This window comes from Salvia hispanica, chromosome 2 (genome assembly GCF_029641045.1).
Source record: "Salvia hispanica isolate PSC_SH4W2 chromosome 2, Shi_PSC_v1, whole genome shotgun sequence".
NCBI classification, from domain to species: domain Eukaryota; kingdom Viridiplantae; phylum Streptophyta; class Magnoliopsida; order Lamiales; family Lamiaceae; genus Salvia; species Salvia hispanica.
In genome coordinates, this window is record NC_142693.1 from 56,727,705 (window position 1) to 56,748,767 (window position 21,063).

At 36.2% G+C, this 21,063-nt stretch overlaps 3 protein-coding genes across 3 annotated transcripts; 2 read left to right on the forward strand and 1 right to left on the reverse strand.

The window, feature by feature from the left end:
• Nucleotides 1-1,564: 1,564 nt before the first annotated feature.
• LOC125201973 (WAT1-related protein At5g64700-like) lies at nucleotides 1,565-5,526 on the reverse strand. Its single transcript, XM_048100285.2, has 8 exons — nucleotides 5,410-5,526; nucleotides 5,098-5,322; nucleotides 4,957-5,019; nucleotides 3,731-3,847; nucleotides 3,418-3,643; nucleotides 2,458-2,616; nucleotides 1,952-2,103; nucleotides 1,565-1,806 (listed from the first exon to the last, which is right to left on the reverse strand). Exons 2-8 carry the CDS (start codon nucleotides 5,286-5,288, stop codon nucleotides 1,632-1,634), a joined length of 1,083 nt encoding a protein of 360 aa, XP_047956242.2. The 5' UTR covers nucleotides 5,289-5,322; nucleotides 5,410-5,526; the 3' UTR covers nucleotides 1,565-1,631.
• Nucleotides 5,527-8,496: 2,970 nt separating this feature from the next.
• On the forward strand, nucleotides 8,497-9,909 carry LOC125202526 (large ribosomal subunit protein uL6). The gene is made up of 3 exons (XM_048100931.2): nucleotides 8,497-8,930; nucleotides 9,461-9,583; nucleotides 9,715-9,909. The coding sequence occupies exons 1-3, from the start codon at nucleotides 8,556-8,558 to the stop codon at nucleotides 9,799-9,801; spliced, it is 585 nt and encodes a 194-aa protein (XP_047956888.1). The 5' UTR covers nucleotides 8,497-8,555; the 3' UTR covers nucleotides 9,802-9,909.
• Nucleotides 9,910-10,799: 890 nt separating this feature from the next.
• LOC125190497 (uncharacterized) lies at nucleotides 10,800-14,536 on the forward strand. The gene is made up of 9 exons (XM_048087852.2): nucleotides 10,800-11,054; nucleotides 11,629-11,872; nucleotides 11,979-12,128; nucleotides 12,657-12,714; nucleotides 12,822-12,914; nucleotides 13,280-13,378; nucleotides 13,592-13,683; nucleotides 13,848-13,907; nucleotides 14,012-14,536. The coding sequence occupies exons 1-9, from the start codon at nucleotides 10,888-10,890 to the stop codon at nucleotides 14,273-14,275; spliced, it is 1,227 nt and encodes a 408-aa protein (XP_047943809.2). The 5' UTR covers nucleotides 10,800-10,887; the 3' UTR covers nucleotides 14,276-14,536.
• Nucleotides 14,537-21,063: the final 6,527 nt, after the last annotated feature.

Consider the following 21,063-nt stretch of genomic DNA (forward strand, 5'->3'; position numbering starts at 1 on the left):
CGAACCACATGGATTATAATATCGTCGTTATATATTGTTGATATTTACATTCACAATCCAATATAAAACTAATACTTTAAATAAGTCTCACATTCCAATCACTTTCTTCCTTTACTTTTCTTCACAAGATCAAACAATTTCTTAAAACTCGTGCCGAGTCAAAAGGATTCTTTTAATGGTACACGGAGTGAGTAATAAAATTGTATTTTCAAAATCTCACCAACATGCCTAGGAGCACATGCATGGACATGCTAACCCACTCCACCTTCTCACCATCCGACCCCACAAACACTCACATTCCCATCCCCTCATTTACATCACATGACACATCCCGCGCCATGCACCATCACATGCACGCACCTCCATTTACTTTCTCACAACACAGCACACACATATATAAATGTAGGAACTCTTTCACTTATTTCAACATGGCGATTCAGAATCAAGAAGTCACCACCTTCACACAACTGATGAAGCAAAAGTATTTGGCGGCGCGGCAGAGCTCCAAGACCGTGAGTTTCTCGGCCGAGTTGCCCCCCGACATCGGCGCGGCCTTGCGGGAGCGCTGCGTGTGCGCGGTGAAGTACTCGGCGAATCCTCTTTCGGATATCAGATTCTCCATAGTTGAGATGATACAGAAAATGGGGATCCGTGATTGGGAAGAGATGGAGGAGTTGATATACTGTTATATTGTTCTTAATTCTAGTGACCTTCGTCACTTCATTCAGGAGGCTTTCCTTAGCATTCGCTTTTCTAAATCATCATAAAAAATTAACAATGGTGTGGCTTTGATTACAACTATTAAATTTTGTTTACTATTTTTAAAAATTTATTGTTTTGAGTTGTCCTTTTGTACTTATAGTCAATTTAGTAGTTTTAATTACTCACTCCGTCTCCCATTAGGAGTGACACTTTGACCGGACACGGGTTTTAAGAAATATAAAGAAAAGTTGGTTGAAAAAGTTAATGAAATGTGAGACCTACTTTTTTATATTGGTTTTATAATAAAATGTAAGTGAAATAAGTTAGTGGAATATGGGGCCTATTTACCATTTATGATAAAAATGAAGTGCTACTCTTAATTGGGGACGAACCAAAATGGAAATTAGTAACTCTTATTTGGGGACGGAGGAAGTAATTTCCAATTAAATTTTAGTAATTCAAATTTACAAAATGTGATCACTAATTATTACTATTGGTTAAATGGCTATTTAAATCACCAAGTTTGGTCAAAATCTGGTTTATCCCACAAAGTTTCAATTTTTCTAGTTTATTTCAGGGGTCGAATTTTAGGAGTCGTCTTAGCATCTCTACATTGAAACCCATCTTGAAATCTTAATCCACGTCAACAAAGATTCCACCTAAAATTCGACTCATGGGATAAACTAGAAAAATTAAAACTTTGTGATTTAATTAGCGGATTTTAAATTTTGTGGAATAGACCAGATTTTGACTTGACGATTTAAATGACTATTTACTCTTATTGTTTTTGTTAAATAGTTAGTATGTTAAATTTGTGGATCTAATCGGTCCGCATGGGCATGGTCATACTCATACCCCTGAATAAGTGTTTGTAGTAATATCATTTTCATAATGAATTTAGCATTTTCTAGAATAAAAAAATGCGGTAATTAACTAGTAGTAGTTGGAGCAATCGTGGCGGAGCCAGATTCCATTCTCTCCTCCACATATCCGCCGCTGCCGATTTCTTTGAGGGGGAGCGGCGGCGGCGTGGCTTTCCTATCATTATCACTTCCCCACAAGAATGAATACAGCCCAGCTACGATCAATGCCATGCCTATCAAGCTGCATATGTGCATTAACATATATTTTCATCAATTATAAACCATATAGTATAAATATTTACAATTTTATTTACAGAAATTGCCGTATTTTAACATTCTATAATTATTACTCTATTAACCTTAATGTGAAAAAATAGATATAGTACCTTCCAACATAGAGCTCTTCACCAAAGAAAATAGCTTCGATTATGAGGATGAATAGGAGAGATAAAGGATTGAACATGGAAGGATATGTCGGCCCTTTCTCTGCTACAGCCATCGAAATCAAAGCATACGTTACACCTGTCGCTAGTGTAGCCTGTCATAAATTCATATTTATATTAGTATTATTTTTTATTTACATGAATTTATGTCAGTCGAGTTGCATTAGAATGTTAACTAACTTAATATCAATAAATTATAACCCTATTTCAGCATGTGTCGGTATAGTGACATTGGGCCTAATGTATATCTATGTAGAATGGGCCTAATTCAGGAAAAAGAATCCAATAGATATGATGAAAGTCAAAACAAGTAGTATTATCTTATGTAATTGAATTAAAAGTAGAAAAAATACTATTCACTTCAGTCACCCTATTCCTTTTCACACAAATATTATCTTATGTAATTGAATTAAAAGTAGAAAAATAGGTGATAAAATAGAAAATATTACCGAGTATAAAATTGTAAGAAGCTGAAGATTCCAACCCAATCGCCATGACTTAACTTTTGCATCCATGCACAAACCTACCACTGTGGCTTGAACTGATGCTATGCAGCATATAATCATGGTAGAAGAATATCTATAGGGAAATACTTTGAATAATTTCACCTGTTCATGATAGATGGTAAGTCAATTATAATTATAATTCTTGAAAAGCTACATTCTATAGGAAAAGGCTCATATCAATATTCTGCACACACACGTATTGCTCCTAAAAACACTACACTTTCACTATTAATTGGTAAAATTATATTAAGCGGCTTTGATCAAATTTATAATTTAATCTGACTTCTGAACTGTTGCATTAATGTTTTATTGTATTAGCAAATTAGGGGTTCCCTATTTTTTTGTGGAGAGGTCATCCACCATAAAAAAATTTGGACCCAAAATTTGTAATGGATATAATTTGACATTAACCAAACCTAGGTGAATTTAGGATAATCTCCGTTGCATTAGTGTTGGAACATTTCTTTTGAGCATAGAGATTAAAGAATACATATTTAATAAGTTAAATGGAGTGAGAATAAAGTAGAAGAGAGAAAAGGTACGAGAGAATATAATAAGACATATAAGTGTTGAATTTTTCCAAAAGAGTTAATGACTCAGTTCTAATGGAACGATCCAAAATGAAAAATATGACCCAATACTAATACTAGAATAAAGTGATGGGTAGTGAGTGATAAAATGCAAACTTTATATTGTACAAACTCCAAACCAAACTCAATCTAAATTTTTTAGATTTTGATGTCAACACACTGTCAACTGTTGACACTGTGTTGACATTTTTTGTTGTTGTTATTTTGTCACCTGTTGACATTTTCTAACGGTTTAGATCATAATTTAGAATTTGTACAATATTTAGAGTTTTCATTTTATTATATTTCATTTTCATGTAATATATTTGTGTACCTGTAGAATGAACCAAAATCCATAAGAAATTGCACTTCCAATCAAGAGTAAGGTTCCTCTAGTGTTGTTTTGGTGGGTTTTGATAACAATTTTATGATGATTGTGAGCACTAAGGTTGAAAGATTTGCCTTTGTAGAGAGCCATTGTTAATATTCCAGCAAAGCATAGAATCGCTCCCAAGCTTTTTATCTTACCACCCTTCGTATGCAGATTCAACTTTTCTATCCTTCAATTAATTCCAACTTTTAGCATTCACTAATTTGCAATTTATAATAAATTAATGAAATTCACAATATCGATATATATGTATTACCTTAGAATAATTGAGAAGATAAAGGTGAATATTGGAATAAGGTTAAGGAAGTTGGTAGCATATGTAGCTGACGTGTCCTTCAAACCATAGTAAAATAGTCCCATAGCCAGCAATATCCTGCATTTTATTTATGCAAAATATACAAATATATATTTTAAAATTAAATACGCAACAGAAAAAAAATGGTCCTTTAATTTAGTCCTTAAAAAAGCGTCACCATAATCTTTTTATTATGTAGTTTAAGAGAAAAGCGCGTGATTTTTTGATTTGGCCTAGATAATAGAAATTTAATAAGTTTGGCGACGAATATTTTTATGTCATTTCTAATTTTATAGTATGTGTGAATATTATTGAGGTAAGGATTAGGCTTCCCGCCACCTTCGCGTGCCATTAATAAATTAATTTAAATATTATTATTACCATAAATAGCACCGTATATCATAGTTTCAGAATATTTATTGTCATTAAATTTATTAAATTATTGGTATTACTAAAAATTGAAGTTTAAGAATATCATATACACCGTACCTAATACATTAGTTACAGAATAGTCAACCCCAAACATTAATTAGTACTACTATAGAATTAAAAATTATAGTTCCTTGATTTTGTCTTTCTTTTTACAGAATCTTTGAAAGATGTTAGTATATTTAATCAAAGGGATTACTAATCCTTGCAAAAAAATTTGCAGATTAAATAAAGAAACTATATGTAAGGAATTTAAATTTGAGAGATGTTATATGCCTTAAAGAAAAAACAAAACAAAATGCACAAATTAATCACAACAAAATGCAGGTTTCAAAATTCTCAAAGTAAACTATATTTATCTTATATACAATCAATTGCTTTTCTACATAATAAAATTATCTCATTTCATTTCTTAATTTCCCATATATTTAAAATAATATATTTGAACGGTTATTTTTACCGTATCTGTAGATTGTACATGCTTGCAAATAAATAAAATCTGATGCAATAAGATAAACTAACTGCAAGACCTCAAAAAAAAAAAAAAGTGTACCACACTGATGAAAATTGAAATAGTTAAAGATGTATATGCATGGAAACTAAGAATGTATGCAATTAATGAACTGTTAATAGTGATACTCAAGAGGAAAACAAAATCACACATTAAGAAAACTCAAAATCAGCAAATCTTGAGATGCTGTTTTTAGTAAATTAAAGTTTGTGCATGCAAGAAAAATAAAAGACCAAATCTTACTTACCCTGTTAGTGCTACCATGAAAAGCCAGAAAAATGCTGCAAAATTGATTTTCTTGAGAGCGCCTCTGCACACCACAAATTAAAACTCCAAATTAAAAGATTGATCGGTTTTCGACACTTGTTGTGACTCGTAACGAACATACCTCTCGAAATAGAGCGTAAAGGGCGCGACGCATAAGGCTGCGAGGATGTTACGATAGGTTAAGAGAGCAAAAATGAAGGTGCCCTCACTCAGTATAACTCTAGAAAGTAATTGCAACCCCGCTGCAATTACTTGTACCACTAGCATCCCCAGTAGTACTCTTGCATCCATCATCCCTTTCCACAAATCCATACCACCCTCCTCTACTCACTCTGTGTTAATTAATCTGAGAGAGAGAGAGAGATGAGATGAGATGAGACCTTCATCTATAAATAGTACACAAAATAACCCCTATTAAAGTCTGATATTTGACCTGTGCGGATTTTAAGATGTTGTTGGACTTTATGAAGAAAAATAAGAGGAAAAAGTTAGTGGAATTGTAGTGAATAGTTTTATAATAATTGTGAATAAAAGTGGTGAAATATGAAATGAGACTGGAGATTGTCTGAAAAAAAACACATGGGACATTTAATGGGGACGAGAGTGTTAGTTGTTTTACCGTGATGTAATAGAATTGAATGAAGAAAACGCGAAAGATGCCTCAAATTAGAAGGAGATGGACACGAATTTTCTTGTACAGGTTTAATATGTGTGAGGAGAGAAACTAAACTATTGAGAGAGAGAGAGAGAGTGATTTTTTTTTCTTTTAAAAATCTGATTAATTTCGAGATTAATAATCGTTGAGCAGTTGAGATACTCTACCATACTTTTTGGTGCTTTGCAGTCAACATGTTTTAATTATTTATTAACTTAATTGTTCAATTTTAATCTCTAGTTATTTGCTTTAATGTTATAAAAAAAACGTGATCAAGTGAAAATTAAATCTACAAGTAAACATTAAATCTTAAACCTCAAGTGAAACACAGATTTTAGTTATTTAGTACTACTACATACGTGCTGGTAAGATTTTATTATTCCATATAAGTAATATTTCCAAAGTATACACGTTTGATAAGATTTATTAACATAGTGTCAAACACAGAACAAAATTATATATAAAAATGGATGCAGAAAAAGTATTATTAAGAATATTATTAAGTTTATTTTTATATAGTCGGGTGTATACATATTACTCATGTATCACTAAATAGTAGTATATTTCACACTACATTTTAAAACTATTCTAATAGTACATTAACTTAGCTTAAATCACATTTTTGTAAAACACTTCTCCACTATTCTTTTACTTTAAACAATATTTTTTGTAATTATTTTTTAGTTCCTTCTCTAATTTCACTTCTTTTAATCCTAAAAAGTCAAATCTGATGCAATTGGATATTATGTGTGTCATCCTGATAAAATCTAAAGAAAAAGAAGCAGTTATGGCAATAGTTTGAACCAACTATGACTTTTATTTTTGTTCGCCCCTAATTACATTACAATAAATTGAAATGATGCGAAGTTGTCACCAAATCATACCGTGTACGATAAATTGAAATGACAAACTTGGCATTTATCTACAAGTGAACTGATTGTAAATAAATTAGAAAGTGCCAAATCCACCTATCAAACTTTTAACAGAAACAGTATATCTTTAAAAAAAAGTCAACTTAAGCAAATTCCCATATGGTATATTGATGGAATGAACTAATTATATGGTCAACAGATTATCACGTCATAAATACCACTCGTTTAATACGCATTCCGCCACTAATTTGTACTTATAGATTAGCATCAGTTTACAGTTAGCCAAAGAAATTCCGCCATTAAAAATTAAAAGTAGTGGTGGATTAGAAGCACTAGTTCCGTCGCTAATACTAGCAGATATGTTTCATCATTAAATTTAGCCACTAGGGGCGGAATAGTATACACCAATATATATTTCGCCAATAATCCGTCACAAATGTTTAAAATGATATTAGTGGCGAAATAGAATCCGCAATCCACCACTAATCTTTTTTACAAATTTTAGTTTTATTTGATTTATTATTTACCTACCCTGTTACAATAATTTTGTTTCAACAAAACAATACTCCATATTTCATGGTCAAAATAACAATAGATGAACTCGTTAATTACGTGTAATATTAAGCATTAATGAAAATTCATAAATTCAGTTAATTACCAAATAACGATTCATTGAGATCATGTTCCTGTTGAATGATTGTCGGGTCGGGCAACAAAGTAACTTCACCGATTGACGTGTTATTGGCTCATCAACTGTTCCACATCTTTTGCATATTGATCAAATCCCAACTTTAATCAATATCCAAGCTCTTCGCTGAGATTTTGTTGCATTACACTCTTTCCCTCATAATCAAGTTGTTGAATACTAGACGATGCAGCCTTCATAGAGTGACTCTCCATGAGCATTGGTCTGAGGACTCCAGTTCCATCCATCCGTTTCATCTTGTAAAAGCAGCCTCTCACGACTTGATTGACAAAGATATGGCTGGCGAAACGGGAAACCTCTGATTTCGGCCAAATGCCCTATCCTAATACCCGTCTTGCACCATGTCGGATAATCCCGATACCCAAGTCAGCTATTCCATACCCGATGTTGCGGGTACCCAACCCTAACCCTGCAATTTTTTTAATCTAATTTTTGTGTTGGTGCAATGATAGGAACTGTTTGCTTTTAAACAACACCATTCTAGCTAAACATTAGATTCTTAGATTTGCTACCGTGGGTGGAGGTGTCGGTAGGGTGGAAGGCGGAAGGTGCAACTACGGGTGAATGAGTGGAAGAGAAGAGATTATAGAAATAACCATAAAACAATCCTAAATTCCTAATAAAACTAAAATTAAAAATTAAAAATCTCTAAATTATTAAAAATTGGGTATTAGGCAGGTGTATCGGGTATTCCCGTTTGGCTATATACGATACTTTCAAAACACATAATTATACCAAAAATATGCTACATAACCGAAATGGTCTTAAATTAATAACATGCCCCAAAAATATGCTACATAATTATACCAAGTCGAATGTTCAAAAAAGAACTAATGACAGTTCTGTAATATTGGGTTCTAATAACCCTTATTTTATTCAAGATAGTCTTAATTAATAAAAAATAATTATAAATTTATAATTAATTAATCATATAATCAACAATCCCCAATTGAAAATTGCTTCCCGCGATCCAACAACAGAAATCTCTCCCCATTCGTTCTGAGTACATCTTCAGTTCCCCTCCTTTTTCCTAAATTGTCAAATGAGATCTATAATGAGTAAAATTTTTAAAAAAAAGTACTATAATGAGTATAATGGTGTACGAAAAGAATTAGTCATTCTTATATACACCGTACATTGAAATGATAAAAGTTATTATTGGGTCATACTAGGCCCAATAGAGTAGAAACAAAAAGCCTGGTAACAAAGCCCAAAATGAACTAGGGTTTTACGATTCCATCATTCTTTCTTCTCCTAATATAAATATGTTTCTCCTGGATTTCGCCCATTTGCTCTAAACCTTCTTCTCTTTCTCTACAGAGCACCCAAACACTTGACCTCTCAAAATGAAGACGATTTTGTCCTCCGACACCATGGACATTCCCGACGGCATTAAGATCAAGGTCAAGGCGAAGGTCATCGAAGTCGAAGGCCCAAGGGGAACGCTCTCAAAGAATTTCAAGCATCTAAATCTCGATTTCCAGCTCATCACCGACGAGGAGACCGGGAAGAAGAAGCTGAAGATCGACGCCTGGTTCGGAAGCAGGAAAACCACCGCCTCCATCCGTACGGCGCTCAGCCACGTCAACAATCTGATCAACGGCGTTACCAAGGGTTACCGCTACAAGATGAGATTCGTGTACGCTCATTTCCCTATCAACGCCTCAATCACTAACAATGGAACCGCTATCGAGATCCGAAACTTTCTCGGGGAGAAGAAGGTAAAGTTTGTTTATTTCAGCGTTTTGTTTACCGTGTTTATAATTTAATTAGTTTGCTCATTGATTTGCTTGATACATTTTTAGTCTGCTATTTGCAATTTAATTAATTTTCTCACTTCTGTATTTTCATTATTCAATCGTTATTTGGTAATTTTTTTCTATCATATATTAATTCATATTTCATGCAATATGTTCAAGCTGCTTGATTCTATGTGTTCTGAATTTAATTTTAAGTTGAAACTCTAGATTTATTGGTGATTTTATATGCTTATTGTCGAATGGGATTGTAATGAGAAATAGTAAGAGATTATAATTATGTGAACATGCCATGTATTCCTCTATGTTTGCACCAATGCTATTGTTTTGAATTTGTCTTATGTTTTAATGTTTGGTACAATGTTATGTCATCAGTAAGGGTTGTTGATGATATCATGTGCATAAACTAGCCTTTTTTTGTTTGGGTGTTAAATGGCTTAGTTGTTTTTTTAATTTGTGCTCTGTGTGATGATTTGCAATTCCTCCTACAATAGGTTAGGAAGGTTGATATGCTTGAGGGAGTGTCGATTGTGCGATCAGAGAAGGTCAAGGATGAGTTGGTGTTGGAAGGTAACGACATTGAGCTCGTTTCTAGGTCTTGTGCCTTGATAAACCAGGTAATGAACACCCCAAAAACTCTTTGTGGTTTTTTGTTTTATTGTCAATATAGAGCTGCATAGCTGTGGAAGATCAAGTCCAAGCCTTGTTTTCTTTGTCCTTACCACTCCTTGTTTTGTTTGTTGGACAGAAATGCCATGTCAAGAACAAGGATATCAGGAAGTTCCTTGATGGTATCTATGTGAGTGAGAAGGGAGCTATTGCGACTGAGGAATGAAGTCACAAATTTATGTTTTTATCACTTATTTCCCTTTTCTATATCTTGTTTCGCTGTTGACTGCTGAGACTTATATAAATGATGAATCTGCAAATTTTGTGTTTGTTACTCTGATTGAGTGTATTGTTCTCTTTTTGTGCCAAAATCTATATTGCGGTCTGCCATTTATATAAGTATGTAATATGTTGCTTATTTATGCATATGGATTGCTTGCTCAGGATAATCTTAATCTGTGTTTAGTAATTTTGTTTAATTTGTTTTAAATATTTTAATTTTGCTTAATTTTGTTTGCTAACCTCACATGCCTTTTATATCAATAATTTTCAAAATTTCAAATACACATCTGAAATTTACCTGTATTTCTAATTAATCTTTCGGTTATATTATCATGAAATTACACTAGTAAAAATGCTACTAGTGCCTAATAATTACCAGAGAGGCTTATGAATTTCCATCGTTGGCAACGAAAAGCCGTTCACTGGGGTCAAAAGTTCAAATACTCTGTTAAAATGCTACTAGTGCCTAATCAAAAGTTCTACTTCTAGAATTATACTGACACATACTCCATTCATTTTAACGAAATTGAGACGTTTCTTTTGGATATTAAGATTAATAAATTTTTGTTTGGTGAGTTAAAGTTGATAAAGAATAGAGTAAATAAGTGAAGATGAAATAAATTATGTCAAAAATGAATTAGAAACCAATTGTGACAGTACATAGTAACTGATCGTTTCTACATGTTAAACCAATTTATTTTGCAATGACTAGTACATGACTAATAATTTTAGTTGTTTATATGATCGACCTTAAATAAATCATATGTAAAGTGTTGGAGAAAAAACCTGTTCAACAGTAATTTAGTAGTTTCCGGTAAATAACATACTTTTATTATGACATGATTTTTCAAACAACCTAGAAATGCAAGTGAATGTAGTTGGATATGTTCATTTCATAAAGATTATAAATAAAATAAATAAAGGTTATATAAGAAGAAGTCAATCTGGGTTTAACTAGGGCTTTTCAAAATATACACTGCTGCTCAATTCCCCAAACCAATCCCACACAGATTTCTCTCCGAATTTGAGGATGAATATTGTCAAATCTAACTCTTTCAACAAACTCGCTCGATCGGCGCTCAATTGCCGCCGAATCTCCACCGCTCCTCCTCGCCTTCTCAACGAGCCGACTGCTAACGCTTCGCCGTATTTCTCCACCGTCCGCCATATTCGTCATTTGCGCGACCCGGACACTAGGTATTCTCGATAGCATTTTATAGATTTCCCCCTTTATATTTCCTTCTGTTTGAATTCGTTTGTTTTTTTCTTTCTATTCCTTCGATACATCTTCATCTATGTCGTGGTAGCTGCTGTTAAATCAAGTTTAGCTATTTATCCGACATTTCCGATTTACTATGTGTCATCTTCCAAGGGGCGGTGCGATTAAGTATTTTTTATCCCAGTCATTAGGATTTCTCCAATGCTACTCTCTCTTTCAAAGGATAAACCCCCCAAAATTACAAAGTTTCAATCCTGCTCTAATCTACTACGGATAATTACCAACAATGTTAGTTTTTCACAAAACTACTACGGATTTACAATTATCTTCTAACTGTGATATATGTGGCAATTTGTATGAGAGTCGAAATTTTCGAAAAATAAGATTCTAGGTTTGGATAAATATTTGGAATGCTTGTTATTTAATGAAGAGTTTTTAGAATAAGGCTTATACAGAGTTCCTCCTATGACTAGATTTCCTGATTATTGGAATGATATTTGATACTCCATTAATTAGACACCTGATAAAAGATTGTGCTGACTTGTGGTGAAGGTATGAGATTGCCCCGCCCATAAACTGGGGAGTCCGAATTGTGCCAGAGAAGAAGGCCTATGTTATTGAGAGGTTTGGGAAATATTTGAAGACTTTGACTCCTGGAATACACTTGCTGGTTCCATTTGTCGACAAAATTGCTTATGTGCATTCACTGAAAGAAGAGGCAATTCCTATTCCAGACCAGTCTGCTATTACCAAGGACAATGTCAGCATTCTAATTGACGGAGTCCTCTATGTCAAGGCATGTAGGCTTGTGGTGCTATGTCTTGTTATTTGACATGTGTATGAATTACTATGTTGAATATATGGATTGTTAACATTGCTATTTCCTTTTTTCTCATTTGCAGATAATGGACCCACAGTTGGCATCGTATGGGGTTGAGAATCCATTTTATGCTGTGATTCAGCTTGCACAGACTACCATGCGAAGTGAGCTAGGTAAGATCACACTTGACAAGACCTTTGAGGAAAGGGACACTCTCAACGAGAAGATAGTGGTGAGTTATTGATATCTGGTTTTTAAACTCTGATTCTTTTGTTTATTGGTAAAATCTTAGGCTTTCCTGCCTAGTGTGGTAGTTTATAATCAATGTTCCTTTTGTTCCTCTAGTGTGTCATGCAGTATCTTTACTTGTGAAAATTACATTGAACAGCTACGAATCTGCTGAAAGTTACATTGAACAGCTACTATGGACTTGTTTACATTGAACAGTGGAAAATTACATCGAACAGCTTCCATGAACTCATTATTTATTAACAGAAAATAATCTGAAGAGGTCTAACAGATTGATTGGTGGGTACATTATGTCCCACATTTACTTGAAAATTGCCTTCATCAAGTTCTTATATCCATTTTGGCGCATCATAAAATATGTATCAGCGTTCAGAAAACATATGTAGATATTTGTTAGTTGTTGGTAATTCATTCTGCATATTATGCATATCATCTAGAAGTCTAGAATTGCTGATTAAGCTTTCACCTTATGCACATACTGGACTGACTGTTCTACATGTGTGTGGTGCAGATTTCCATCAATGAAGCTGCGAAAAGTTGGGGATTACAATGCCTTCGTTATGAAATTAGTGGGTTGATTTTATCAGAAGAAATATTTGTGTGTGCATTTGGAAAAAATCATACAAGTTTCTGCTCCATCTAATTTATTTTCCGGGGTACTTTTTTACCAAATTAGGGGATATATCTCCGCCAAGAGGAGTTAAGGCCGCCATGGAGATGCAAGCTGAAGCAGAGCGCAAGAGAAGAGCTCAAGTTTTAGAATCTGAAGGTAATTTGTCTTAAACTTAAGCCCGCTCATGTCTTACAATTGTTCTGTCTGTGAAAGCTATCCTGCATCCACAATAATCACAAGTTTCGTTAATATGACTGACAGAAAATTCTGACTATTATCATATTAATGAACTAATTGATTTGCAATATTTTCTTGATCATTAATGATTAGGCTAAATTCATTTATTCCAAAAAATATATTTCTGAAAAAGTAAAGGTATGTATTAGCTCTTATCTGGCCAATAATGAAAAATTACATGCTGCTTGTGGTGTTAGCATGTGCAATATATAAGGAATTTAAGGTGGTGCATGCATATTTATGCTTCTTTCCATTCACGAAATTAATTGTCTGATCTTAAACAGGAGAAAGACAGGCAAATATTAATATCGCAGATGGAAAGAAAACCTCTGTGATCCTTCAATCTGAAGCTGCAAAGATGGACCAAGTCAACAGAGCTCTAGGTCAGTTATCTCATTTGTGTTTGCACTTTTATGCTGGTGATACAATTTCCATGGTTAATTGATATTTATGTCTAAAAAGTTGAAGTTGGGAGTACGCTTGCCTTTTGTATTCCTTTAAAGGGATTTTAGCCAATTGATGCTTCAAGTTTTTATTTTTATATAAAAAATTGGGTTCTCCAATTATGCTTATCCCTTAAATTTTTGCTATATCAGGAGAAGCAGAAGCTATCCGTGCTAGAGCACAAGCAACTGCAGAAGGGATAGCTGTGGTATCAAAAGCCCTAAAGGAACATGGTGGTGTTGAGGTGAATCTCTTTTCTTTATTGATTAAGTATTATTTTTCTGTTTTTATTTATTTTTGTTTGGGGTGTCCTGTAAGCACTACAAGTTTGAGACACACACATACACACATCATCTGGATCGGGTATTGTGTAATGCATGATAAGACCGTAATGCACTGAGTATGCAGGCAGCAAGTTTAAGAGTTGCTGAGCAATATATTCAGGCCTTCAGTCAGCTTGCAAAGAAGGTAAAACTCAAAAGCTTAGTGTCAAATTATAGAGTCACCTCTTTCAGTGAAAACTTTGAAATTACTATTTTGTCGAGTTCATTCTTTCCTTATGATTCTTCTAGGGCACAACTATGTTACTACCCTCGAATCCTGCCCAACCTGCAAGCATGATGGCCCAAGCCTTTTCAATATACAAGAGCATGATCGTTGATCAGGCTGGCATTGAGAAAACTGAAAGTTCAGAATCCAAAGCTGAAGCTGAGACAGAAGATCCTAGTCCGCCTTTGGAGCTTGGTGAGGAGAGTTCCCCGGCAACTAAACCTGATGTAGAAAAGCGCACGAGTGCACCCATATTTTCTCTACAAAGCACGAAGAACAAGAAGTAAAAGTGAGGGCGCTGTATTTTGTGGTTCCATGCCTGTCTGTGTGTTTCATTTTGAGATAGGTGAACTAATAGCTGTAGAGATAGAGAGTAAAAGATGTGCTGCAATATTTTTGTGCGGAGTTTATATTGCATTCATTAATCATGGCAAGCATTACGAGCCAGCACCAGAATTTTAGAAAATAATTGGCCATTTTTCAGTCGGGATTAATCTGATCTGTACACAGATATTTACATCTTTGTGAATTTCTTTCTTGATTGGGAATCATATGGATTTTTTGTGCGTTCTTGCTACCTAAAAGATATGTATTTGTTATACTGTACATAAACTCCAATAAAATAAAATTAGGCCTCAATGATATTCTTTGTCAGCCATTTTAGATATATTTAGCGTTGACACCAAAATGATTTATTTTCTTCTCGTTAAATATACGAGTAAATTATTCATTTATTTCGAAAGGATAAATTGTTCACTATTATTGCATCGCCATTTAGAGTAGCTGGATGGATCCACATTTGGACTTTTCTTCTTTGTATGCAGATATTAATTTTGTATTTTGTGATAAATTTCTGCTCTATTTCCTATCACGATATTGACAATCAATAGTGTAGCATGGTACTATCATGGTCCAAAAAAGTAATTCTTGATCGACAATGATATTACTTAATGAAGGCTTTTGTCACTGCCCCAAATAGTCACATTAATTTCTTGAAAATGTTATTCTCACTTCTCAGGGGAGCTTTGATTTTAGTTTTATCACTACCCTTTTGTTGTATTATTGCACAAGAGCATCCGCAATGGTCGGCTAGCGACCGGCTAGCCGATTCGTCGCGCTAGCCGATCGGCTAGCCGAACCATTGCAATCGGCAAACGTGATTTCGGCGAGCGGATCGGCGTGGGCTGGCCGATCGCTCGTCGCTGGCCGAAGGCCGATCGGCTAGCCGCCATTGTGGAGGCCCGATCGGCCAGCGCCGATTTTCGAATTTTTTTTTTAAATCATATATAAACGCGGTTTTCGTTTCATTTTCATTTGCACCGCTTGTTTTAACGAGTTTTCTCTCTCTCTAACTTTCTGTTCAAGAGCATCATCGAGTGATGAATCACAACAACGAGTCCAGTCCGGCGACGAGCGGCTCTCAGACTCCCACAGTACCCGTGGGATCTGGACGGGGGCAGATGGGCCCGGGATTTAACATCCCTTGGAATCAGATGATGGGGATGATGGCTGGTGCGCCGGGGGGGGGGGGGGGGGGCGATGGGGGGAACCAGGGGGGTATGCCGGGGGTATGCCGTGGGGGATGCCGGGCGGCGGGCAGTCAGCGCCCGGGTGGGGGGGTATGCTCCAGATGCTGCAGCAGATGATGGGGATGATGTGGCGGGGGGGGGGGGGGGGGGGGTGTTGCAGGGGTCACCGGGAGGGATGATGTGGCGGGGGGGGGGGGGGGGGGGGTTGCAGGGGTCACCGGGAGGGGACGCGGTATATCGGCCCTCGCTTGATTTTTTGACGGCTTCGTCTCACACGTCGACCCCGGTGGAGACGCAGTTCTCTGGCGATGACCTTCTGTCATTGCATGATATGGGGATCGATCTCGGGGACGATGATACTCCCGTTCCAGCGACGCCGGCCGCGCCGAAGAAGAAGTCGAGGGGGAAGGGGAAGGGCAAGGCGGTCGGCGAGTCATCGCAGCCCGCTGCCACTGGCCGGAGGAAGTGGACGGAGGATGAGTACGCCGCGGTGGCCAAGGGGTGGTTGGAGGTGTGCGACGATCCACTGGTTGCGAACAACCAGCGGGTCGTCAACATGTGGGCGAAGATCAGGGCTGCCTATAAGAGCCACTGCCCGCACGGGAAGGACTTCAGCAACGAGGAGGTCCGGAAAGGGTGGGAGCGCACCAGGGCCGCGGTGGACCGTTTTGCGAATTTGTACGCCAACGCCCTCCGTCAGCTCAGAAGTGGGCAGACTGAGGACGACGCCCGGAGGATCGCCGCGAGTCAGTTCCCCTTGGAGGGGAAGTATAAGGAGTTCACCTTCTGGGAGTGCTTCTTGTTGTTGAAGGACTCCGAGAAGTTCCGGGCGGGGTGCGACGCTGGGTGGCCGAAGAAGCAGCGACTTAACTATAGCGGCGACTACAGCGGCAGCAGCGGCGGATCCCACGACCTCCCCCCGGATGCTGAGGAGTTTCCATCCCCTCCTTCATTTACTGGTCGCCCCCGCCCGGTTGGACACAAGCGGGCGCAGCGGGCTGCGAGGGGCGGATCCCCCCTATCGCCCCGCGAGGTCCAGTCCTCCGCCCTCCCAGCCGCCCCACTCGAGTACACTCTCCATTCGCGTAACCAAACGCGGGCTCAAATGTTACAGGTCTTCCGAGAGTGGAAGAACGCCACTGACCCCACGGAGAAGAGGTTTCTTTACGAGATGCTCGAGAGCATGCGTGCTGATTTAGAGATCGCGAGGTCACGGCTGGGGGGTTCCGACGTGGGCTCAGATACCATGGGTGGCGGCAGCGGCGGCGGAGACGGCGGCGGCGAGGACGAGGACGACGGCGACGGCGACGGCGATGAGGAGTAGAGAGTGGCGGGGCTCGTGTGTTGAAGCCCTTTTTTTTTAAAAAAAAATCATGTACTTTTTTTTAAAATATTTGTACTTTTTTTTTAATGGAATGGATTATTTTTCCCGTATATGTGTCGTAAATTTAATTCCGTATATCGCAATTTTAATTCCGTAAATGTAGTATATTTTGAATTGTTTTTATTGCGGCTGGCCTATGGCTGGCCTAAATCTGACATGGCAGGTGGTTTTTTTAGTATTGCTGACGTGACAGGGGAGAGAATGGCTAGCCTATGGCTGGCCTAAGCACCATTGCGGATGCTCTAACATACAAGCACATATTTACTTAAAAAAGTGATTGGCACTTCAAAAATCATCTACTTCATATATAGGTCGTAAACCATTTTCATATGTTTTCATTTCATATATTAATTGATGATAACAAATAGGGATATTGGCACCTAATACCAAGAAATTTTCAAAAAGTTGGGTTTTTCCCACGAACTTTGAAATTGACAAATAATATTAGGAACTTTACCCTGAGTTTGTTATTCACCACCAATGAAAAAATTCCGAAAAATAATATCATGATACAATTTTTTTTTCGTTATTTCTCGACAACAACTTCGAGAGTTTCAAGTTTTTCAATCTTTGAGAATAGTTTTTCTTGATGCACACCCTCCAAATTTGTTCTTCTATATTTTAATATAGCCATAATTTTTTTATTGGTAAAAAATAACAAACTCAGGGTAAAGTTTATGATATTAGGCGTCAATATCCCTAACAAATCTTGATGATCAAATTTTGTTTTCCATGTGTTTGAAACTAAAAATCAGTGTGGACCATTGATATGATAGTCAATGGTTTTTAAGATGTCGTATGAGTATTATGTTTAATTATATGTATATCAAATTATTTATAGAACTACGAAAATGAAAACAAAATTTTGGAAATTAAAATTTATCCCATCAAGATTCTAGAAGGATACTTGATCTACAATCTAAGTAGTACATAATAAGTACAGCTTAAGGTATTTGAATCTCATCTTCTAAAAGAGTCTATGCTTTGAAATAAATGTGATACTACTATTTATTTGTGGAGGAAGGAAGCAGTATTAATGAACTAATATATACAATCATTGTTTAAAAGATGTTAAGATTCAAGAATTTCGAGATAAGGAATCTCAGCCTACAACAGTTGCAATGACTGCAATCTTACAATAGGCATTTGTTGCTTCAGGCTCAGTTAAAAACATCTTCTTTCAATTAATGCCAACCAAACACACTGTTTGTGTTTCATACTAATCCTACAAAATCTCCTACTGTCAGTTGCATCGTCAATCTCAATCCCAACATAGTATTTTATGAAATCTCCAGTTTAAATCTCAAGCCAGCTTCTTGGGCTAGTAAGCTACCAGTTTGAACAATTCAATGTCAGGACTAGGGGCCTGAACAATGTGTTTTACTGGGCTGCTTAGATGATTGACTCGGTTTTGATTGGTTGTTGCTGTATTTGGGGAGGGGGGCTCGCGAAGCAGCTTGATTATGACCGTGGTGATGTAAAATGGAAGCGTGTTAGGCTGTTGGATTTCAAGAATGGGAGTGATTTTGCAGGGCCTTTTGTGTTATATTGGGTGATTGGAGAATTGGCTGATGATACTGAGATTCTTAGCAGGTGGGATTTTCTTGGGTTCTGTCATGTCTTGCTGTTGTTGCTTTTGGTGTTTTTTTGTAGGTTTACGGGATTCTGTGCAGAGCGACTCACATAAAGTGCCCTTTGTGAACGAGCTGGCAGCTAACTAGGTACATATCCGTTGTTGGTTTTGTTGATTTTGAAGGCTGTGAAAGATGATGATTATAGTGATGATGTAGATGAAGGAAAATCTAAGGGATACATTGATGTTTTTGTGTCTTGGGATTGAATCTTTTGCATCTTGGGTTATTGATTAAGAAAGGTGCTTGTTCATTCTTAAGGAACACCAATGCGTTCCACTTGAACAAAGTGTGAGTGTAGAATTTTGTGGTTTTCTTCTTATGTACTACTAATTGTTTAGTGATGCTTTATCAATTATGCTATGATATTGTTTTATAGCTCCTGCTGTAGTTAGTTTTCCTTGCTGCTGTCGTCTTTGCCAGATTCCTAATCGTGTTACAGTTTTGTTGTGACTCTTCTGTCCTATTAGCACTGTATTTGATTTCCTTTAGTGTTGTTCGTAATGACTTTTGCTATGATGAGAGGTTTGCAGAACTGAATGTGCTGCTTTACACCTCTGTGATGTTGATCTGCAGGAGTATGTTCTTGAGCATTGTTGATACTCGATCATCTCAGGTGCGCGTCTCTGATAAACTTGTGTTAGACAAAGGCACACGAAAAGGAGAAAGTAACGGGACATTATTTATGAAATGAGTGTTGAAATTATGAGTTATGAATGTAAACTAAATGTGCAGCATCAAGTTAAGTGGGAATGAAAGAGCAGCTTCTAGACCAATTCACACACACAACCTTATTAAATTAGGAACAATGTTACCCAAGCGTAAGGGAGGCGAGAGGAGAAAATTTGAGAATCTTATGAGCTTTGTTCTTCCATTTGGAGAGAGTTTCTATCTAATTCCCACGATTGATTGAATATCAATTGATTAAATCAAGTATGAGCTGCATCAAAGGGCTTATGAATTCCTTTGGCTAGTGGAGCCATTAGTTGAATTTAGTATGTTGAAGATTGCTTAGTGTGATTTTCTAAGTCGAATTTTGCTAATATCAAATTCACACTTGTCCATATTTTGTCTTCCATCAAATCATTTTGGATTTAGTTGAGTTAATGGATTCTGAACTAAGTGATCCATATCTACTTACACTAAAATGGATTTTCGTTTAGTGAAAATGGTTAGAGATGCTTTTAGACAAAATATGCACGTGTATCCAAAATCCAAATCAATTAATCAAATCGACCCACAAACATATCGAAATCGAGCAAACTACAACTGGGTGACTTATTCATTTAATATGGAAAATAGGAAAGCATATAAAATGATTAGGGAAAGAATCATGTGACTCATTCGTTTATGCCGATCACGGTCGTGGATGGGCGGCGGAGGAGCCAGAGGTGGTAGGATGGCATCTCCAGGAGTCCCAGCGGGACGAGTGTGTAGTTCCAGAATCTGTTTCTCCATGTACTCAGATGAAATGAAATGGTTAATCGATGTCCAAATAAATAGAGGAGGATGGAAGATAAAAAGTTCAAATACCGAACTCGCCATTGCTCTTCAAAAGAATCTTCACCAACACCACAGTATTACTACTCCCGTCCTACTTTAAGAGTTCCGGTTGAGTTGGGTGGGAGTTTTAAGAAAATGTTGGAGTTTGTAGAAAATGAGGGTGATAGTGGACTTTGGGACCCACTTTTTAGTCATTTTTAATTCAAATTTTATTCTCTTATAATGAAGTGCCAATTCTACCCTTTGATGATTTAAATAAAATTTGTATCTATATTTACTCCCTAAAAACTGCCGAAATATACCCTATGGATTCAAATTTTTGTTATTCTCTTTTTGTTATTCTCAAAAACTGCCGAAATGCACAACCTTTCATTGGAAATCAAAGGTCACTTATATTTTAAAAAATGAGGGAATTACGTTTGGCTAAGTTTAGGGCTGACAAATCGTGCGGATTGGGTCGCTATCGGGTCAACGCAATATCGACCCAACCTTATCGGGTCCCAACCCTACCCTACCCAAACCATTGTGTTCTTATCGGGTTCAACCCAAACAGATTCGTGTCGGATTCGTGCGGATTTTGTGTCATCCAAAAAAATATCGGTCATCTTTTAATGACAGTAAGTTACTACACAATATAAACGCTATACGATAACGACCAACATATGATATTATATAATTAAAATATGATATTACATGATAAATTAAGATATTAAAAAATTAAAATAATATATTTACATAATTTTTAAATTCAATTAATAAAATTAAAGTATGTTAAAATTAAAAATCTAACTAATAAAGTAAAAAATAATTAAAATAATTATTTTTTAATAAAATTTTAAGGATGCAGTAATATTTTTTTATCATAAAAAATAATTAATAATAGTATTAATCATATTTTTACTAATAAAATTAAAATTATAATATTTTTTAATTAATAAAAATAATTAAAATTAAAATTTAATATATTATTTTAATTAATAGAAATAATCAAAATAATAATTTTTTTCGTAACGGATAACCCAAACCGA

Excerpts from the sequence above, each read along its gene's own strand:
- LOC125202526 (XM_048100931.2), top strand. The coding sequence starts at position 8,556 with ATGAAGACGATTTTGTCCTCCGACACCATGGACATTCCCGACGGCATT. Across the intron at positions 8,931-9,460 it reads ACTTTCTCGGGGAGAAGAAG|GTTAGGAAGGTTGATATGCT; the intron begins GTAAAGTTTGTT and ends CTCCTACAATAG. Across the intron at positions 9,584-9,714 it reads CTTGTGCCTTGATAAACCAG|AAATGCCATGTCAAGAACAA; the intron begins GTAATGAACACC and ends TTTGTTGGACAG.
- LOC125190497 (XM_048087852.2), top strand. The coding sequence starts at position 10,888 with ATGAATATTGTCAAATCTAACTCTTTCAACAAACTCGCTCGATCGGCG. Across the intron at positions 12,129-12,656 it reads CTCTCAACGAGAAGATAGTG|ATTTCCATCAATGAAGCTGC; the intron begins GTGAGTTATTGA and ends TGTGTGGTGCAG. Across the intron at positions 12,715-12,821 it reads ATGCCTTCGTTATGAAATTA|GGGATATATCTCCGCCAAGA; the intron begins GTGGGTTGATTT and ends TTACCAAATTAG.
- LOC125201973 (XM_048100285.2), bottom strand. The coding sequence starts at position 5,288 with ATGGATTTGTGGAAAGGGATGATGGATGCAAGAGTACTACTGGGGATG. Across the intron at positions 3,848-4,956 it reads TTCATGGTAGCACTAACAGG|GATATTGCTGGCTATGGGAC; the intron begins GTAAGTAAGATT and ends AATAAAATGCAG. Across the intron at positions 2,617-3,417 it reads GATTTTGGTTCATTCTACAG|GTGAAATTATTCAAAGTATT; the intron begins GTACACAAATAT and ends TATCATGAACAG.